Genomic DNA, 21,289 nt, shown 5'->3' with positions numbered 1-21,289 from the left:
GGTGGCTTATGGACATACTCTGGTCAGTGTTTAAGAACCAAGGCGCCCAGGAGCATAGGGTGGACAAGTTGGGGTGCAGCTCGGTGTTGAGAGCGGTCGGGACTATGACATGGGAGGCCCCCTCCCAAAGTTCCTTCCCTCTCTCCTTTACCCCTCAGTGCAGTCTCTCACTTGTACAAACACAGTGCTTTTAATTAAAAAAAAATTTTTTTTTTATTAAAATACTGTTATACCCAGTGGAATGCAGCAGCAATCCTAGTACAGGGTGGCATAACAAAACAGCCATGTTTACATTTTAAATATTCACGATAACTTAAACATACAGACACACATCATGGTCTTTGGCAGAAAATGTTCACAGCACAAAAAAATACTTTAAAAAGAAATACCAAATATTAATCCAAAATATATTAAGTTGTTTTTTTTTCTTTCACAATATTTTTTTGCCTTTTTCTCTCTTTTTTTCTTTTTGTTTTGTAAACAATGCACATGAACCAAATGCATTTTTCAGTTTTACAGAGGGGTAGGGGGATTTAAAAAAATATGCAATTGTCCAGCAAATGCGAATGTTTAAAAAGAAAACATGAGGAACCATAGGAATAAAATAACACATACAAAAACCTAAAAACAGTAAAAGAAAAACAAAAACAAAGACTCACGGAGAACTAAAAACAGCCGAGACAAACCACTAAAACCCACCAGTCACTCATGGGGCTGAGTTGGGAGACTCTTTAAGACCAGAAATAAAAGTCACTGCTACTGGCAGGCTGCCATCGGACACTTCACTCCAGTTCCCAAGCGCTGGCCCTATTTCAGGGTGCTGCGCACTGGCGGCTTGAGGAGCCAGCCTCAGGGCGCCATGCTGTGACGGGGGCTCCATTCAGAGGACCATTTGAGTCACGTCTTACAGCTCACAGACTAGTTTTCACCAGCCTATCTCCCTCTCCCAGTGCCTCCAGGGGGAACAAAGACTCTGATGAGAACAAGGCCATCTCTCCAGTTTCCTTTCAGAGAACTGGTGCTGGGAAGCCCACCATGGCAGACCTGTGTGGTGGCAGACTTCATCTAGCTCAGGGTTCATAGCCAAACTGACAAGCTGTCCCAGGGACAGGAGCTGTGGAGCCATTTCAAGAGGCTGGTGGTGGGTCCCTTGGGCATTTCAAACAGGGCTCAAGATGGGGATTAAGAAGCCAATATCCCGTGGATCAAGCAGTAACAAAATCCATGGACCAAGGACTTGAGAAGGGGAGATAGCTGGGAGGAACCGAGGCAGCAGGGCTGGGAGCATGGAATGAGGGGGTGAATCTGAAGCAGCCCACTTCAATCTTCTATTTCACAAGAAAGGGAATTATGTACAAACTGCACGGCACAGCCCAGTCCTCTCCACAGTACGGGTGACGCTGTGGCCTCTGCAGGACTAACACGCTCAATAGGCTGCCAAGATTCAAGTCCGGGTGATGCCTAGGAGGCAGTGAGGAGCTGAGGAGCAGATGGAGTTGGAGGGACCACACTGAGCCAGGCCTATTAAACCAGTCCACCTGGAGTCCATGGGCAGCCATCCTTGGAAATCAGCCACCAAATCAACACATCCCCTCCCTCCCTGCCCGAGTGTCCAGTGTGGGTACACTACTCCCTTCTGAGCTTTCAACTGCTACCCTGGCAGCAAGCCAGGTAAAGGTCCAGGCCTCATGCTGCGTGGGCCCAGGAGGAGCATGGGGCTAAGAAACAGGGTCTTCTGTGGGGACGGGTGCTCACAGCTCCCCTCTCCCATGCAGCATCCTGCTGGAACGGCTGTGTGGCAGAGGGCAGCAGGAAATGGTTCAGAGTCCCCACGGCACCACCTCCTTCAGATCAGTATCTCCACCATGTCAGAAAAGTCCTGGACTCTGGACGTAGCAACAGAATCTGGAGAGATAAGAGCCCAGGCACATGGCAACGAGGGTTACTAGACTGCTCTTTTAAATCGGGTAACATTTTAAAGATAGGCTCTGTCTTCACCAACTTTTCCCACCTCAGCTGCCCAGGTCCCCATAACTTGGCCAACCAGTCACAGAGCTCTGCTCCCTCCCAGCTCTCCATCCAGACCATCAGCCTCCAGAGTGGAAGATACAAATGTTTATAACTAGGAACTGGTTGGAGGGCTTGGAGGGAGGGTGGAGAGCCCTGAGGGAGGGAGGCTGCCACATTCTTTTCATGCCTGTGGTTTTCTGAGCCGGTGAGGCACAGGCAACTATGCAAAGGCTACTGTGAAAGAGAGCAAACACATTCAAGGGCATCTTCTCAAATTTCTCCTTCTGGGACTCTTAAAACAAAGTCTTCTAACTTGGGAGTCTTAAAACAAAGTCTTCTAACTTGGGAGTGCCAAGGTCCACGATCTTAAACGTTCAGATTGGCCATTAAAGATGTAAGGAAGACTTCTTAAGAGGAGATAAAAGGGCTTCCCAGGTAGATCTGTTTGTAATTAGGGTTTCCAGTTCCCCTATTCCTATATCTCTCCCCGCTACTGAGGTGGGTCCCACATTCTGCTCACCCTCCCTGTGTAAGGCTCCCCGTGGAGTGTGGGCAATGAGTCGGGGTGGGATTCACACCCCAGGGTGCCCTCAGCCCCCCACAAAAGTTGGGGGCGACTTACCCAGTGAGGCTGTTCTCCGGCCACTGCTGCACCCCAAAAGGCTGTCAGGCTCCAGGCTGTCCGGGGGGCCATCAGTCTGGGTGCTCCCATCCCTGCTCCCATGTTTGGCGTGGGCAGCGAGGGGAGCCACAGCCACAGGCTCCTCCAGCGGGGCCCTGTCTGCTAGGAAGGCAGGAGTTTCAGTTACTGCCCTGTCCACAGTATGTAGCCCCCATGAAGAATACCCTAACTAACCTCCTGGGGATGCTAGTTGCTGTTGATTTGCAAGAACTTTGATTACACTCCTGTTTCCAAACAGGATTGGGTTCCAGAAGCTTGGAGTGGAGGAAGCTTTCTTAAAAGGTTGTAGATTAAATCTTAAAACAGTAAGGATTCCTGGATTTCTGTGGTGTCTGCTTAGGAGGAAAAGTGGAAGTGCTGGCCCAGAAGGCACCTCTGCAGGGGAAGCTTATTTTAACTTTGATGGTGAGTGGCTGGGGCCAGGGTGGTGGAATTTCCAGAGACAGGGGCTTCAGCCTGCCTTGTCACACCAGGGGACAGCTGCGGGCTGCAAGGTCACTAGAGCCAGAGTGTAAGCCGGCTCCCCTGGGTGAAGAGTTGGGATCCCTAGCTCCTCCGAACTTCAGTTCTGGAAGGAAAGGCCTGAGCACAACCTAGCCTCTGTTGCCCACCCATCTCCTCTCACCTGCAGCCAGCTGGGCAGAGGTATCCACCTGCTGCTCGCCGGAGGAGTGTCCTTGCCAGCCCTGGGTCCCCGCTGCTGCAGCCACGAAGATAGATGGCACCGACTTGGCAGGCCTCAGGGAGCCTGGGGTGACCTTGCCAGGGTCTTTCCTGGAGCGCTGCTGAAGGACCTTGATCACGGCATCCTTCTCCAGGATCTGAGCATGGAGCACCTTTAACCTGAGGGGTGAGAGGCCATGTTTACATCTTCAGACCCACAGATCCTGTGGCTTCCGCCCTCCCCGCCTCGTGGAAGTTGGAGGGAAAGCTTTCCTTAAAGCCAGGCTGGGCTGCTCCTGGCCTTGCAGCAGGGGCCAGGATGGGGCCTTCAGAAGTGCCATCAGAGCTCTGCAATGGGATGCTTTGAAAACTACCAGTGCCTGAGGGGCTGGGCCGTTCCCACACCGGCAAACCCAGAGATAGGTTCTGGGTTCATCTGATGACGGTAGTGGCACAAACCCTGTCCTAGAGGGCCATCCCCAGGGCTGTTGATCAAGGGAGCTAAGTCGACTGCTTGTATTTTTGAACCAGGAAGAGGTCGAATGGAAATCCTGTGGGGCCTCTAATTTGTCTCTCGAGAGAAAATACCAGCTCCCCACAGGCCAGGGACCTAGGCCACATTTGTTCTGGGGTGGTACCTGGCATGTAGGGTAGGAAAGTCTAATTCTCTGATTTACATGGTGGGAGTGGGGGAGCAGGTAGAGGCCTGAAGCCTCGGGTATCATCCGTGAGTGGAGTCTCTTGGGCAGACCAACAACTTGGTTGGCACCTCTGAGAAAGAATAGCCTGTAATGCCAGCTGGGCCTAAAGCAGGGGGTCAGCTCAGAAGTAGGAGGGATTGTTAGGCTGGGCGGAGTGAGGGGTGTTTATCATGGATTAAAGACCAGGCAAAGAAAAGAAATGAAGTCGCTCAGTCGTGTCTGACCTGTGACCCTATGGACTGTAGCCCGCCAGGCTCTTCTGTCCATAGAATTCTCTAGGCCAGAATACCGAAGCGGCTTGCCATTTCCTTCTTTCTCCAGGGTATCTTCCCAACCCAGGGACTGAACCCCAGTCTCCCAGACTCTTACACTGCAGGCAGACTCTTACCCTGGTAGTCTGAGCTACCAGGGAAGACCTAAGGCCCAGGCAAGGGCTGGACAAATCCCACCCTACCCCTACCCCCTGCCCCAGGTACCCGGCCTGCAGTGTCCAACCTGCTTTCCATCTCCTGATGCCTGTGGCCGCCGGTGAGCAGGCCCTCGTTGAAGCTGCTGCTGGGCGAGGGCTGGGGCGAGTGCCGGATGAGAGTGGTGTCGCGCTGGGCGGCGGCCGTGGCGGCCGCATCCATGGCGAACTGCCTCATGGCACGTTCCTCCAAGTACTTCTGTTCCCACTTGGTCATGTCAGCTTCCAGCGCCAGCACCTGCTCCTCCTTCTCCCGCAACTGCTCCGACAGCCGCAGTGCACTGAGCTCCGGGGTCCCACCACTGCCACCGCCACTTCCGGGGGGGCCTGCCTGTCTCTGCAGAGAGAGGGGTACCGTGGTCAGGGGTGGAGGGTGGGGTGTGTTGGCTGCAGGTCCTCACTGCCACGTGAGGAATCTGAGGCCAGTGCTTGGTCAGCTGGCACCACGCACTCTGCACAGCCTGCTTCCAGCTGGAGACAGAGGGGAGCCACAGGGGCCCCACAGCCTTGCCCCAAATCCTGTGGCTAAGGGTGCAGAGGAGATTGGGTTTGCTTTTGCATAGTGACCATATACACTGTCCTCCAAACTGGGGAAGGGGTGACTTAATGACACAGGAGAACTGTTGTAAACAGGACAGACCCCGGCAATCCAGGAACTCTGGTCACCCTGCCTCTGTGGGAAGGGTGAGGCTAGGAGTGGAGATAGGACTCTATCTGGTCTATAAACACGAGAGCTATTTACACAGTCCAAAGTGAGGATAAAGGCCCAGGATCTGAGTGACTATCTTCCCCACCTCCGATCTTGGGGAGACATATAAGAGCTGGCTAGTCCCCACTCCAGCACTCTTGCCTGGAAAATCCCATGGACAGAGGAGCCTGATAGGCTGCAGTCCACGGGGTCGCTAAGAGTTGGTCGCACACAACTGAGCGACCTCACTTTCACTTTTCACTTTCATGCATTGGAGAAGGAAATGGCAACCCACTCCAGTGTTCTTGCCTGGAGAATCCCAGGGACGGGGGAGCCTGGTGGGCTGCCGTCGATGGGGTCGCACAGAGTTGGACACAACTGAAGTGACGCAGCAGCAGCAGCAGCAGCAGTCCCCTCCATCGCAGCTCCTGAGAGACTTTCTCCAGAGACCAAGGGTGCCAATCCTAGCTGCTGCTGAGGATAGAGGCCCAAGGCTCGAGTCCCTGAGGTCGGCACATGGTCAAGGGGCAAGGCTTCTGCTGAGACTGATGGGCCAGGAGGGGACTTCTGTAAGGTTGGCCCAGGTGGTCCTAACTTTCCAAGAGGGCTTGGCCTGGATCTCAACAGGGGCTCCTGGGGTCTTCCCAGCTCACCTGCTGTGCACGAAGGGCCTTGAGTTCCTGCTCCAGGCGCGTCCGCAGACGTAGCTCCAGCTGCTCACGCTTCTCGCAGGCAGCCTGCAGCTGCCCCAGGGCCTGCTGTAGCCGCTCCACCTTCTCCACGTAGGCCTGCTTCCTCCGTAGCTCCTCCTCAGCTCTTGCCGCGCGGCCCTGTGCGTTGCTCAGGGCCTGCTCCAGCAGCTCGGCCCGCCGCCGCTGGTCCTCTATGGCTCCGCGCAGCAGTGCCATCTCCCGCTCTAGCTGCTCCTGCTCCTGCTGCTGCTCATAGCCTGCAGCGAGAGAGGGAGGGGCCCGGTCAGGGGCGGCAGCTCCCTCGCTGCCCCACAGAGCACCCACCACACGCCACGCTCTGTGCTGACCGCTGCTCAAGCTTGATTGCATCTTCTCAGTATCACAGGAGTTAGGTACCCTTATTAACCCCGTTGTATGGGCCAGGAAACTGAAGTTTAGGTTAAGGCCTGAGCAAATGGGAATGTCAGACCAGGACCCTTGCAGTGATACCTGGGCCACACTGCTTCTCTGCTGGGACGTGGCCTTGCCGGGAGAGAGCAAGAGACACTGTCCGCTTGTGCCGGGTGTCACACCTCCAAAACACATTCACAACTTCCCTCCAGCCTCACGGTGATACTAGAGACTGGGCAGGCAGGAACCGCGATGCCCATCTCCAGATGAGAAAACAGGCTCAGGTGGACTGTCACGTGGTCATCATCCAAGTGGGAGAAGCACCGTGTGCTGCCCCAGGAGTCAGGCATCTACACATCTTATTCCCCTGAAGCCTCCAATGACAGTCTGGGATCTGGGATCCCCACCTTCAAGAGGAAGAATCATAGGAGGTGAATGGTGCCACCAGGTAGGGATCAAAGTTAGCCTGCCTCTGAAGAACCAGGCTGCTTGGCTATGGCGTGAGGCCCTCGTACTCAAGAGGCCTCAGAGCTTATTCTGTGAAACCAGGCACCCCACCCCACCCCTAGTGTGCAGGCTGCCTGCCTTGCTGGAAGGCAGAGGGGGACGTGTCATGGGGCCTGCCTGATGGATCTAGAGCAGCACTGTCACAGCAGAGTGGAATTTTCTGCTGTAATGGACTTGCTCGACGCTGTGCCAAGCAGGGCAGCAGCCACTGGGCACATGTGGCCAGTGAGCACTTGCAGTGTGGCTAGTGCCAGGGAGGAGTCAAATTTTTCATTTTATTTCATTTTAATTAATTTTAATCTTTGGGCCACGTGTGGCTAAATACCTATCAGATAGGACAGTATAGACTCTGGAACAGAAAAGAATTACACAAGGCCCTGGGGCAGAGAAAGAGGACACAGGCCACCCAGGTCAGCTCTGGTTCACTCTGAATTTTCGAAGGCTAGGCCCAGGCCCACCTCATTCTTTGGGGTGAAAGGAAAAGTTGGCGAAACTCAGTAACACTGGGCCTCTCATCCTGAGCTGGCCTGACACCTGAATGGGGTGGAGGGGGCAGGCAGGAGTGCTGACTGGGACTTTGGACCCAGAGACAATGGCCCTGTCCTGGGAGGCTTCACAGAGATGGACAGCTTATAGAGTTAGCCGGAGGCTCGCAGCTCATCCCAGTCATAAATGGTCCCATCTTACAGCCTCAGAATCTGAGGTTCAGGTGAGAAGAAACTGCCCAAAGGGGACTCGGCTGGGAGAACCAGGCCTCAGGACTCATGGCCAGATGCCCAGGGTGGGCAGGGCCTGACCAGAGCTGGGAGTCTGTACTGCTTGCCTACTAGGAAAGCAGATAGCACAGGTGATCGGGGCCACAGTCTCCTACTAGCGCTGACTCTGGAAAACAGGTGAGCTCAACCACAGACATTTTTCCTGAGGATTCTTGCTTCTGGATGTCAGGAGCAAGGAAGGGTAGTTTGGCTTTCCTCAGCCCTTGGGGTTGGTACCAAGGGCCCAGCCTTTGGCTTCCAGAAGGTTCCTGCTGCCTTGCACACCCCTAATACCCTGGTGGCTTCCCTCGTGGTTTGGATAGTAAAGAATCAGCCTAAAATGCAGGAGACTCAGGTTTGATCCCTGGGTCAGGAAGGCGCCCTGGAGAGGGGAATGGCAATCCACTCCATTATTCTTGCCTGGGAAATCCCATGGACAGAGGAGCCTGGCCAGCTACAGTCTATGGGATCACAAATAGTCGTAAGCGACTGAGCAACTAACACTTTGAAGGCCCTGGTAGAGCTCGGAGGCTTGAGACCTTGGCCATCCCCAGCCACCAGGATAAAACTCTGGGGGGAGGGTGCCGCTGTCTCCAGGCTGGGGTGGGAGCAGATTCGAGAGACACAGAGGGGGGCCGTGGGCTGGGGAGCAGTGGAGAGAGCAAGAGGCCTTCCATGGGGGAAGTGAGGCCCCACCAGCAAGTCCCAGTCCCTTTGTCCCACAGTCACTCCTCCCAGCGTGGCGGGCGGGGCGCAGTCAGGAGTGCGGGGGGAGGGGGAGGCGAGTGCAGCGGAACAGCCCGGGCTCAGGAATGCCCGGCATCCAGGTCACCCGCCGCTTCGAGATTAATGGCTCCAGGCGGGAGCCAAGAACAGCCCCACTCCCCAGGGAGCGGAAACGCCTCCAGGCTGGCCAGCCCCGGGCCCCTCCCCTGCCTGCTCCCAGGAACCCGCCATGACTTCCTTTCTTTGGCAAAGCCTGGCCCCATTCTGCCCCTTTCCAGCAACCCATCCTCTCTGGACAATGATGAGACCCCCCCCAGGGCTATCCCCACCCCCCAGCCTTTACCACCATCCCCTCCCTCCCAGAGACCTTCAGTCATCTCCTCCTGCCCACCCTCAACCCTCAGCCCTTCAGTGTTGCATTCCCCCATTCCCTTTGGGGGCCACCCTGTCCAGGCCTGAGCCCTGCTTGAAGGAGGTAGGTGCTGCTAGCCAGAGCTCAGTCTTCAAGCTGCCTCTCTGCTTCCAGACACCCCCAACCATCTAGCTTAAGCTCAGTAAGCTTTTGGAGGGGTTCCTCCTTCATAGAAGGCGTCCTTGTTCAGACATCAGCTACCCCAGTGCACTCCTTTGCAAACACTCAAACATCACTATAGCAGGCAGTAAGAGCATAAAGGAGGAGCTTATCAATAACTGCCTCTCTGATGGCTACAGCTTCTTCCTACTATTGAGTTGGTGGCTTCCTTTGTCCCCCCTTCCTTCAAACCGCTTCCACCTCCACTGGAGCTATCCTGCTGCTGCTTCACCTGCCACCCCACAAAACCTCTCTCTCAAGGTGCTGGGGACTGCCCCCCCCTGCCCGCCCCCCCCCATCACTGGCCTCCAGGGCCAGGCCATGCTTGTTCCTTGGAATCCATGGTGGGAGGACCCTGCTCCTTCTTCAAGCTCCCTACCTCTCTTGACCTTGTGCTGGCCCCTTCCTGACCTGTTCCCTCTCTGCTGCACACCTGCCAGGGGCTCAGCATGGCTGCGCTAGGGAACAAATGAATGACTGCATGTGCCAGTCAACAATGAACTCATCCGCTCTTGAAGAAGCCTTTGACTATCTTTTTTAGGGGATCCCTCCTGACCTCCTTCTTTAGGCTGCGGTGTTCGTGAGCTCCATTTTTGGCTGGTGCCAACACTTGTTATGGCCCAGCCTCACCATGCTCCCCAGCTTTCCACACGTCCATGCCCTGGGAGACTCAGACTCTTCCTTCTTTCTCATCCCACCTGTTTCCAGAGTGCTCGGCTCTCCTCAACTGCTTCTAGAGGACACCGAACTGACGCTCAGCACACCTCCCCAGCTGTCCCTCTACCCCTAATCTTCCCAGTACACAGGGAACCAGATCCTGCTCCCCTTGGGAAGCCGCCCCTCCCGAGTCCAGTCCAGTGATGGGTGCATAGTGGGCATTCAGTAAACCCACACTCCAAGCCCTGCTTTGGCAGAGGAGGCCAACCCTCCCTTAAGAGGAGCTCTCCTGGTTCCACCAGCCACACCTCTGCTTGGGCTCCTGAGTGGGTCCCCTACTTACTCTGAGCCAGCAGCTTGGCCACCATGTCCTGACTGCCTGCCTGGGCCTCCTGCGTCTTGCTTGCCAGGCGGCGGTTTGCAGATTCTAATCTTTCTGTTTCAAATGAAGAAAAGACGTTTTAAGGAAAAAGGTTTGAGCACAGGTGAAGCTGCCTGCTGAGGTGCACCCCTCCCCAGGGAACTGTCTGTCAGGCTACATTCTCCAAGCTGGGGGTGGGCTCATAGGGAAGCCCCGGGTCACCCTGGGCCACATGGGGGAGAGCTCCAGGAGGGGCCCCAAGGTCTAGAACACAGAGACAAGCATCTCTCTATCGAGGTGGCCCCCAGGGAGTCTCAGCCGAGTCCCCTTTGAATTGATTTGTACTGTTTTCGCAGAGGCAAGAGATTCTGAATGATGTCCTAGAACAGTGGAATCAAGCTGTCCATAGGTGGTCCCTGTCCCTCCACCTGTGTGAGCGGTCCTCACCTCTAAGATCCCGGTTGAAGTCCTGCAGCCGCCTCATCTCACTCTCCATCTTGTTCCGCATGGTCTTCTCCAGGGCCTCTCGCTTGGAAGAGGCCCTTGTTAGGCTCTCGTGGGCCTCGGAGAGCCGCTGGATTTCGCTCTCCAGCTGCAAGAGGCAGAGAGCAGAGCTGAAGGAAGGGGAGAGCTCCCAGGGTGGCAATGGGATCAAGGTCCCCTCCTTAGGCCAGGGTTGATTGCTGACTCTCCATCAGAAAGAGTGAGAGAGTAGAGACAAAGCCACAGCAGAAACCCACCTAGCCTGAGAGGGACAGGCTGCAGCCTGTGGCCTCCAGAGAGGGACCAGACTGCTGGAACAGGCAAGCCAGGGTCCCTTCAACTGTCCCAAGGTGCTGAGTGAACACAAGGCCACGTTCTCTGGAAGGAGCTGCATCCAGGGTGACTGAGGGCAGCTCCCTGGTGCCTAGTGTCCAGAAAGAAGCATTTTCCTTTTCTTTGGCTTCTAGTGAGAAATTTGAGCACAATGGACCAGGATCAGGCACTGAGGCTCCAACTGTGGTCTGTGGGGGTGGACCTATCTTGGAGACCACGCACAGTCACAGAAAGCCTAAGGCTACCTGCTAAGGCTGAGTGCACAGCTGGTGCCCCTTCACTCAGAACTCAGCACCGGATCCAGCCTGAGCTGCCTGGAGTATGTGCCTCTCCAGCCATCCCCCAACAGGGCCAGCCTGGCCCCGGATGCCCCACCCACTTGGCAGCTGGCAGGTTCTGCACGTGCTCCTAGCTGGCCCGTGATTCCAATAAATCGCTCGTTTTTTGCCAAGAGGAGGGGCTTTCTCTGTGACCAGGGCTGGCCTGGAACAGACTTGCTGTTGTGTGGGGGATACAAAGGGCTCTCTGTGGGAGGTGTCCACGGGAGGGGGCGTGTGCAGGGAAAGGGTGCGACCATGAGCGAGTCGGTGAATGGGCTCTTTCTAACCACCACTGGGCAGCAACTGCTTGTGCTCTGGGCCTGCTCTGCCGGCTGCTCCCCAGCTGTCTGGAGTCAGCCAGGGAAGGGTGCAGGAGGGATGGGGGGGTCCCCCAGGGGCAGCTGAGAAGCCCAGCCAGACCAGCTTTTAGACTCCTCTGCCTCCCTTCTGACAGCCCCCTCCCTGGTCAGCCCTGTTGGGGTTCCCTTATTGCCCCCTGCTGCTTCTCTGAGGCCTCAGCAGGGCTTACCTTCTCGATGCGGCCAGCCTTCTCCACCGTGCTTTCCAGCTCCCTCTGCAGTCTCTCATTGTCTCTCTGCAGCCTGGCGTTCTCCCTTAGCACAGTCTCCATCTGGGCCAGGTGGGCCCCGCCTGAGGTGGCCAAAGAGGCCTGGGTGCTTGCCGGGCCCTCCACCCCAGGAGGGCTGAGGGCAGCCAGGTGTGGGGGCGGGTGGCGCTCCTGAGGCTGCTGCAAGTATTGGTACTGCTGCTGCTGCTGCGAGAGGAACACAGGGGGTACCTGGGCCTGCAGGATCCTGGGGGACAGAAGGGACGGTCCTCAGAGACCACGGAGCCACAAAGAATTGCCCTAGCCCTCCCAGGCAGACAGCTTTCCTGCAGCGTTAGGCAGTAACCTCTAGGCAAGGCCTTTCCACATGGTGTCCCCAAGACCCTCAAGGGCCAGGGAAGCAGGGCTGCAGGGCATTACCATCAGCACACTTATTTCATGCCCAGCCTCCTGTGGTCCAGGCCTTGGGGATCAGCCTGAATAGTCCCAGCCATAGGCAGCTCTTTTTGAATCTGGAGGTCACTCATCATGACTGAAACTCACAACCTTCCAGGCCCCTGGGCCCCAGCAGCTACCCTGTGTCTGTTCTCACTGCTGGTGTCAGGCCCTCCATGCACACCTGCCCACGCAGCACACTCGCTTCTTCTCCCTCCTATTTTGAGTCCCGTCACCCCTTGAAGAAACATTTTTAGAAGACTGTGGCTAAGGTTAGAGTGGTGAGACAGATGTCAGGCTGAGTCTGGCCTCCAGTCTGACAGATCAAGCATTCAAATTCTGGCTCCAGTGTTTGAGGCCATGGTGCATGGGCCCATGCTCAGTCTGGAGGGTGAGAGTCTCTAGCCTCAGGCAGGTTGTCAGGCCACATCTGCCTGGCAGAGTGCTGGGCCTGCAGTGGGCATCTCCACAGTGACAGCCTACCCTCTGTCTCTTCTCATGGAGACCACAGCCTACTCTCTGCTCAGAGAGTAAATGTGACCCGAACAGTGGATTATCCAGGGTGAAGGGACCACCTGTAAACTATTACAATAGCCTGAGGTTAGGGACAGTGTTCTCCTGGCCTCTGATACTGGGGTCCCGTGTCAAGGTCTTCACCCTCAAGGTCCCACCGTCAAGCATGTGGGGTCACACAGCTTTTCTGGGGCCCTGTGGCTCCGATGTAAGAGAATTAGACTGCCTCAGTTTCACCAGGAGCTTTCCCAAGTCCCAGAAGCTGCAGATGAATCCATCGCCTCAGAACCCATGCCTGCCTGTGCCCTCATCCTTCCCCTTCCAGACTCGAGCTCCCCTGCTCTTCTTAGACCCAAGGCTAAGTCCCACCGCCAGTTCCCAGCAAACAGTCTTCACCAGATTAGCTGAAGGAGAAGCTGGCAGATGTATTTCTTTTCCTGTCCAAGGTAGAGCTTCCAGTGAGGGCTGAGAGGGTGCCCCACTGGAGTGTACGACCTCCCCCTGCGCTGCTGAATGTGGCTCCCTCCAACCCGCTCCCCTGCTCCCGGCCAGGCAGACACAAATGGCATTCTTTGGGGATGACTGGGCTCTCCAAGAGAATAGAGCCTCCTTTCCTCCACACTTGCTCCCCACCCCCCACTCCCCCACTTTTTTTGTTCTCCAGCAAACAGTCGACTTCCTTTCCACGACATTATCTTTTCCTGACAGGGCTCAGTGAGCATGGTCCAAAGAAGAAACCACGACTCAGCTTCTGAAACTCTTCCAGGACCAAGCCCTGAGAAGGGAGGTAAGGCAGGGGGGCCTTGAGGCTGGCAAAACCCCACAGGCTCAGTCCTCTGGCGCCTCCATTCCAGAGCCATCACGTCACTCATTTCTCGAGAGCAGAGAAAGGCATCTTTCCCGGGCAAGGTTGCACCGTGGCAAAGCAGGTGACTAAATGAGGACTCAGCAGGCACGAACAAAACCAGACTTGAACCTTGGGGCACCAGAGGAAGGGGGTCTGCAAGCCTTCAGGCCCCTCCCCTGGGGTTTCCTGGACCCCTGTGTGGGGGGTGGGGGGGGGGAATTAAGGGCGTGTGAAAAGGGCGTGTGCCAGCTTCTCAGGAGAAGGTCCTGGGCCAAACGAGAGCCTCATTTCTAGGAACCTTATTTCTGAAAACTCTCTGGGCTTCCTGCCCCTCCTGGGCATCCCTGCTTCCATTCATGCCCCTAGAATCTATTCTCTACAAGAAACAGAGGAACCTTTTTGAAAAGGGACGCCAAATCACATCCTCTAAAGGCTTCCCTTTGCTCTCAGAATTAAAAGCTGAGTCCCCCCACACCCCCCCACACCCCTTCCCTCCTCCCTCCCTACTCTGGAGCCTCCACATAAAGGGGCTTCTGGAACAAGAACCTTCTCCCAGGCTCCTGCCCCATGGACCACACAGAAGAACATGAACGGAAATGAATGGCAGTTCCAGGGCAGCTCCTGCCCCTGTGTAGGGGAGGAGAGATCTCTACGGAGGCCATCTGGTCCTTTCTTGCCCCCACTTAGGAATGCCTCCCAAAAATCATGGACAGCAAGGAAGAAAAGACTTCTTCTGTTTTTAGAAGCTTCCAGAGGAGGTCCCACCTTCTTCCCACTTAACTTGGGAAAGATTCCCAACTCTAGTCCTTGCAAGTTCTTTCTGAAATCTAACCTTTAGCTCCCTGCTCTAACTGACAGCCCCTGAGAACCCTAGTTACTTGAAGGCTACAGCCAATTAGGCAATGGTGTCTGTCTCGGAATTAAAGCAAGGGATGCTGCTAAGTTCTCATGTGACCCTGGCTAAATCCCTCTTTCCTTCCAGCATTAGCTCCCATCTTGGGAGGGAGGGTGTATCATCAGCCTTCCTCTGGAGCTCACCAGCCTCCTGGAGGCTCTTCACCCTGGGAAAACTACACTGGAAGGAAGCCAAGAGCCTGAAGACCAAGGTGGGCAGTTACCTGACTTCTGCATGCTGGAAGTGTGGACTGCCACGGGCACGGTACCGCGGGTCAGTGACGGCAGAGGTGGTCTCGTGAGCTAGCATGACGTGTGGGTACTGAGGTGGAGGTCCTCGCGGCTCCGGGCCCTCGGCAGTGGGGGCGCCCCTGGCTAGGGGGCCCTGCTGGTTGCGGGCCAGCTGGGGGAAGCTGTGAGAGGCACTCATGTGGCTGGGGGTGCGGGCCCCGTTCCTCTCCAGGGACAGCTGCAGGAGTCGCTCGCTCAGGGAGCGCACGTGCCCATGCCTCAGCTCGCGTAGGGCCTCATCCTGCCTCCGGCTGCCTCCCGGGGGCCCGCGGGGATCCCGGTCCCCCACGTGTGGCCAGGGCCCCGCCTGCTGGGAGGCATAGTACTGTGAGTGGGCTTTGGCCTCCTCATAGGTGGGCAGCTCCTCGCCCTTGCCAGGCTGCGGGCACAGGTGGTAGAGGCCGTTCTCTGCCAGGTGGGTCTCGGTGCCCTGGTGCTCCTGGCCCTGGGGTTCCTGCCTCGTGGCCTGCTGCAGCACCTGACTGTCCTCTGGTGCCATGATCTCCATGGGGGCCTGGGGGCTTCCTGTGCCCCCAGCCCCGGCCCCACCGCGCAGGGCCTGTTGCTGGATGGCCAGCAGTGTGCGGGTCTCAGTCAGGTTGCCATAGCGCAGCTGTTCCTGGATGAGGCGGTGCAGGACCGTACCTGAGGAGTCTTCCAGCGTCCTCATGCTCCCTGGGCTTGCACACACCCACCTGGACAAAGGCCAGTGGCACCTGGCCCCAGAGCACCTGAGGAGGAGAAAAAGAAGAGCACTCAGTGGGAGCACATGGGAAAAGTGGGGACTTTCCATTACTGTCTGATGAAGGGGCACACATGCCCGTCAGACTGCCAATGCTACCACCTGCTGATTAAGGCAAGTCACCTAACCTCTGAGCCTCAGTTTCTCCATCGGAAATAGGGAAATAATGCTAGCTTCATGGAGTTGAGAATCAAGAGGCAATGGCTATTGAGCTCCCAGTGAGCTGTAAATCCTTGGCAAAGGACTGCCATTATAATCATATTCATGGAGGCTTACTGTGCCTAGAGATACCAGGAACATAGACACCAGGAACCTTAGGCTCCTGTAGTCAGCTTCCCATCAGAGCCTGATGAGAAAGTCCAGGGCAGGCCTAGTTCAGCTTTAAACACTAGGCTCTTGTGTCTCCTGCATTAGCAGGCAGATATTTTACCACTGCACCACCTCTGCTTTATCACAGGTGATAAAGCATGAGTCCCGCCCAGTAGATGTGGTAAAGAATCTACCTGCTAATGCAGGAGACACAAGAGACATGGGATGGATTCCTGAGTTAGGAAGATTCCCCGGAGTAGGAAATGGCAACCCACTCCAGTATTCTTGCCTGAAAAATCCCAGGGACAGAGGAGCCTGGTGGGCTGCAGTCCACGGGGTTGCAAAGAACTGGACACAACTGAGCATGCGTGCATGCACACACCAGCCCGGTAGAAGCCCTAGGCAAACAGCCCCCACAGCATGAAGCATGCCTGAACCATGGCCTTGGCACAGCTAACTCACAACCCTTTACCCTGCAGAGCCCTCTCTGTCATGGGATGACCTTGGCAGTCACTCTGCAAGGTGAACAGGAAGGAGAAAATGCATCTGGATGGGTGAATAAGGGATGAAAGATGAGACAGACTACACCAAGAGTGGTTTTGCAAAAGGAGGCAAAAAGGTGCCGCCCATCAAGGTTTGTGGGCCAGGCACACAGTCTGTGCACTGACAGTGAGCGCACACGTGCTCCAGGAAAAAGAAAGGCTGGCATGGTGTCTCTGATTTTATGATCACCACCCCAGCCACACACACACTTGCTCCTTGGAAGCGCCTGCTGGTCCTCTAGGTACGAGGGGATGGGCACTCAGCATCTCTACATGGGTAAGACTGCTTCAGTTGACTGAAGGAGTGCGGGAGCTGCAGGCACCCGGGGCTGGTGACTCTGCAGGGAGATTGTCTCCTGAGGAAGGTGTTCCCTTCTGAGTCGGCGCTCCCAGTGGCTCATGGCCTGGAAGGCTGCCCGCCTCACCTGGATTCCTTTCCCCAGCCTTCTCCAACACAAACCTCCAAACTGGGATTCAGGGAAGACCAAACAAAACCCACACCTCCACAGGTCCTGTGTATGCAGGAGGACAGTGGGAGGAATGTGGCCCCTCCTTTGCCACAGAGCTAGCCCCAATGCCCGGCTCCAGTTAGGGCTTGGCTGGCTGGCAGAGCAGCCATTCCCAACCCGCTCCCTCCTCCCAGCTGCCCAGAACTGGGGAGAGAGAGATAGGTCTAGAGGACATCTCGGTGTTCAGACTTCCCCGGGACCACATCATCCCCCCTACCCCACCTCCCACACACACATACACACAGGGGGCGCACACATATACGGGGCGCGCGCGCGCACACACAGAAGATGCAAGACTCTAGAGTTACCTGAGGCAGAACAAACAGGAATCAATTCGCCCTAGCGTTTCATCCACGGGGCATTTCCTAAGTTAAACACTGTCTGGGCTGACTCCAGCCGAGGACCGGGGAATGCAGTTTTCCGGACAGATTCCAGCCCTCCTCCTCCCCCAACAGTGTGCCTGGGAGCAGGGAGCACTTCCCGCGCCTTTCATTCCTTGTTTGTCTCAGTCAAATCTCTCAGATGGACACAGCTAAGCTGTTACTAAAATCCGCGCCCGCGACCCGGATCGTGCACCCCTGCTGCGCTAGCGCGCTGGGCTCTCTGAAACACCCGCTTCGAAGCAACCACACAACTCCGGCCTTTACCTTGGCTCACTGTGGCCCAAGGAACCAAAGCGAGGGTCTTTAAGTCAGATCGCACCCCAGCCAGGGATCCCGCCCTACCCGGACTCCTGGCTGACCACGAGCACCCTGCGGCCGCCGCAGCGCCTGGAGCGGACGACGGTGGCCGCGGTCCGGAGAGGTCTTTAAGCGTCGTGGGTCCGCCTCCCCCCTCACTCCCGAGCCCTCTTTGTTTTCCAAATGCCCCAGCGCTGACGTCACCGGGCTGGACGGCAGGCTGCATTCTTTCTAAGTGAGAGCCAGACCGTGGCTCCGGAGAGGATTTTCCAAGGAAGACAAAGAGGAATTCTTGGGCTAGTTAGGGAGGAAAGACACCTGTAACCCCCACCCCCGAACCAAATTAGCCCCCGGGCCCTGCAGCTTGAGCTCCAAGCGGCGCCTCCGTCCCAGATTCGTGCTCCCAGACACCCACTCCTATCTGCCCACGGGCTGTCCCCTCCTTCAGCCCCAGCGGACCCCCGCCGCCTGCGAGAGCTCCCAGGGGACCTGTAAGGCGCCCCAGGACGGAGCTGCCCTCGCCCCGCCGGTTGCGGGCAAAGGCGCACCGCTCCTGGAGGACTCAGGGTCCGCTCCGCTTCTGCTCCCTCTCCCGGAAAAGGCTGGGCTGGAGCGCGTCTCTGCAGCCCCGTGCGCTCCCCAAAGCGCCAAGAGGCCTTTCTTACCGCTGCGGCCAGCGAGTGCTCCGAGCGGTCAAATCCGACGGCCCGGCCCGGCCCGGCTCAGCTCAGCTTGGCGGCAGAGGTGTGCTCTCTGCAGAGGCGCCGACGTTCTGGCGGCTCAGCCCCAGCGCGCAGCCCCAGGGTCGGCCCGCGCCGGAGGCGGCTGCTATGCCAGGAATGTGAGAGTTTCAGGTTCCCCCTCGGGATCAAAGCGAACCACAAATAACCTCGTAGCGCGCCGCCCTCCTCCGCTCTCCGCCTCCTCCAGCTCCCTCCTCCCCGCCCCCGCCTTCCTCCGGGTAGGCGGCGCTGTGGACCTGGCCGCCCCGGCCTCCTGGACTCTCTGCGCCCCACCCCGGCCAGCGACCTCCGCTCTCCTTAGGAGCTGCTGGAATCCATCTAGGCCCCTTACCGCCCTCAGCCCCGTACCCGGCCTTCCTCTCACTCCTCCAGCTCCATCGGCTGGACGACACCGAGAATGTACGTGGCATGCCCTCGAGAGAGACCCTGGGTGTTGCTGCTGGACGTGGTTGGGGGTGAGAGGGGCTTGGTGTGTGTGCGTTGTACAGTGAGAGAAGACTGGGAAGATGTACATATCTGCCCGATCCAGACCGTGCCCCAAGCGAAGAGATGACTCTTGCTTCCAGCCGGGAGCCTCGCTGGTTGTCGCCGGCGGCAACCTTTGAATTGCACTTTTATTGTTTACAAACACCTTCACCAGCCCTTTTCGGATCTGTCTCCACAGGAAGTGTGAATCTGGGATGAAAAATCTTCCGGCTAATTTGACCCACTTTACCAGCTGAATCACCCGCCGCCAGGCGATCTGTCTAGCTCTTCCCAAAGAAGGTAGTAAGGGGCACCCCTTTACGGCTGCCAGCACCCGCTTACCGCCTGGTCATCCCGCCAACCTTCCAGTCATCTTGCCAGGGATTTTCTCTTTTTTATCATCCCTGTCTTATAAATGAGGAAATCAAGCCTCAGAGAGATTAATTAGCTTGCCAAGAGTCACACACAGAGTAAGTGATGAAGCCAGGTAACCTGTGGGCTGCTCGGCTTCTCATTCCCAAAACTTTTCCGTGGCCACCAGAATCCAGGTTACTGCGGTGGACAGGGCAGACTCTGGGAGCTCTCCTCTCTCCATCTGCTCTTTCTCTTTTTTGGTTTCTTCGTTTCCCTCCACACCCCTGTCAGCCAGGGGCCCTCTCTTAGGTCCACTGTTGTGCTCCTGCTCTTCCTTCTCTGGATGGAATTCTGTCCTCTGACCCTTCCTCCCCAGCCTTTGGCACTAGGCTGGTTCATCTGCACCGGTGGAAACCCCTTCTTCAGAAAGCCTGCTCTGCCAGACCCTCCCCACCTGCAGGCACTTCCCCAACTCTGTGTGCCATTCCTGGGCCCTGACCACACTGGGTCTCTCAACACCTCTATGTGTAAAGCCCAGGCTCCTGTCCGCCCTGAGAATCAGGGCTGACTTTCACCCCCAGCCAGGTCCTCTCTGCCGCCCCTCACTGTCGAGTTTGCAATTGCCAGATCCGCTGGAGGGGATTGGGACAAGAAAACTTGATAAGTTCAAAGAGCTATTTACTAGCCAGGGACATTGTTAATTTTTAATAAAACTCTCCCCCAAAATGTGTGTGTGTGTTTGTGTGATTTACTTGGAAGCCAAATATTGTATCTCAAACACAAGAGTACCTTGTTTTAGTGTGCTATGTTTTATTGCACTTCATAGATTCTGCATTTTTCACAAATTGAAGGTTTGTGGTACCATTTTTTTCCAGCAGCATTTGCTCACACTGTGTGTCTGTGGGTAATTCCAGCAATAGTTCAACTTTTATTATGTTTGTTATGGTGATGTGTGATTTTTGGTATTGCTATTGCAAAAAGATTATGACTTGCTGAAGGCTCAGATGATGAGCGACAGAGTATTCTTTAATTAAGGTTTGTACATTGTTCAGTCCAGTTCAATTCAATTGCTCAGTCATGTCCGACTCTTTGCGACCTCATGGGCTGCAGCATGCCTGTCTTCCCTGTTTATCACCAACTCCTGGAGCTTGCTCAAACTCAAGTCCATCGAGTTGGTGATGCCATCCCACCATCTCTTCCTTTGTCGTCCCCTTCTCCTCCTGCCTTCACAATCTTTCCCAGCATCAGGGTCTTTTCCAATGACTCCGTTCTTCGCATCAGGTGGTCAAAGTATTGGAGTTTCAGCTTCAGCATCGGTCCTTCCAATGAATATTCAGGACTGATTTCCTTTAGGATGGACTGGTTGGATCTCTTTGCTGTCCAAGGGATTCTCAAGAGTCTTCTCCAACACCACAGTTCAAAAGCATCAACTCTTCGGTGCTCAGCTTTCTTTATAGTCCAACTCACACATCCATACGTGACTACTGGAAACACTATAGCTTTGACTAGACAGACCTTTGTTGGCAAAGTAATGTCTCTACTTTTTAATATGCTGTCGAAGTTTGTCATAACTTTTCTTCCAAGAAGCAAGTGTCTTTTAATCTCATGGCTGAAGACACCATCTGCAGTGATTTTGGAGCCCAAGAAAATAAAGTCTCTCACTGTTTCCATTGTTTCCTTATCAATTTGCCATGAAGTGATGGGACTGGATGCCATGATCTTAATTTTTTGAATGTTGAGTTTTAAGCCAGCTTTTTCATTGTTAATTTAGACAATGCTATTGCAACACAGCAGACAGCAGTATAGTGGAAACATAACTTTTACCTGCTCGGGGAAACCAAAGAATCTGTTTTATTGCAGTATTCACTTTATTGTGGTGGTCTAGAATGGAACCTGCAGTATTTTCAAGGTATTCCTGAAGTGACTGGCTGAGAAAAATGGAAGAATATGTTATTTGTACCAAGTTAGGAGATATTTGACCATCCAGGGACCACCTCACCTAGAGGAGCTGTGGCCCACATGCTACTGTCCTAACTGGATACACCAGGTATGAATTTTAGAAATGAAAAGAAAGAAAAAAGAGGTCCCCAGGTGGCCTCTTACCCTGTGGACAGCATTCTTCTTGGGAACACTTGGTGGAGGTGTGAGAGTGGGTGTGGGCATGTGCACTCTGGTTACAAAATCAGGGCAAAGGTTGCATAGATCAGTTCTGTGCTTCAGGAGCATTTGGGCTGACTGGACAAAAAGCTTTGCAAACGTTCTTGAAATGGTTGCAGAAAGGGTCTGCTCAAGGTGCCTGGAGTTGGGAGGTACATCTTGGATTGAGCAAGCCCACAGTAGCCCCAAAAGGGGCCCTTGACTGCTTACCTCTGTGTTCCTGAGACAGAATGGG

General features: G+C 55.5%; 1 protein-coding gene across 3 annotated transcripts; it reads right to left on the bottom strand.

The window, feature by feature from the left end:
* Window positions 1-224: 224 nt before the first annotated feature.
* Window positions 225-18,090, bottom strand: AMOTL2 (angiomotin like 2). Of its 3 annotated transcripts, none has more exons than XM_052636442.1 (10): window positions 18,001-18,090; window positions 14,487-15,284; window positions 11,535-11,820; window positions 10,317-10,461; window positions 9,852-9,944; window positions 5,864-6,159; window positions 4,552-4,859; window positions 3,318-3,535; window positions 2,633-2,794; window positions 225-1,905 (listed from the first exon to the last, which is right to left on the bottom strand). In XM_052636442.1, the coding sequence occupies exons 2-10, from the start codon at window positions 15,221-15,223 to the stop codon at window positions 1,847-1,849; spliced, it is 2,304 nt and encodes a 767-aa protein (XP_052492402.1). In that variant the 5' UTR covers window positions 15,224-15,284; window positions 18,001-18,090; the 3' UTR covers window positions 225-1,846. The 3 variants fall into 3 exon arrangements, with proteins under 3 accessions (XP_052492402.1, XP_052492404.1, XP_052492403.1); XM_052636444.1 differs by having other exon boundaries at window positions 2,633-2,791; XM_052636443.1 differs by lacking the exon at window positions 18,001-18,090 and adding an exon at window positions 17,303-17,397.
* Window positions 18,091-21,289: the final 3,199 nt, after the last annotated feature.

The sequence above is a fragment of the Budorcas taxicolor genome, chromosome 1 (assembly GCF_023091745.1).
Source record: "Budorcas taxicolor isolate Tak-1 chromosome 1, Takin1.1, whole genome shotgun sequence".
Taxonomy (NCBI): domain Eukaryota; kingdom Metazoa; phylum Chordata; class Mammalia; order Artiodactyla; family Bovidae; genus Budorcas; species Budorcas taxicolor.
Note: the sequence above shows the minus strand (reverse complement) of the source record. Positions and strands in the feature narration are given on the sequence as shown.

Excerpts from the sequence above, each read along its gene's own strand:
- AMOTL2 (XM_052636442.1), bottom strand. The coding sequence starts at position 15,223 with ATGAGGACGCTGGAAGACTCCTCAGGTACGGTCCTGCACCGCCTCATC. Across the intron at positions 9,945-10,316 it reads CTTCAACCGGGATCTTAGAG|AAAGATTAGAATCTGCAAAC; the intron begins GTGAGGACCGCT and ends CATTTGAAACAG. Across the intron at positions 1,906-2,632 it reads CCGGAGAACAGCCTCACTGG|ATTCTGTTGCTACGTCCAGA; the intron begins GTAAGTCGCCCC and ends TTATCTCTCCAG.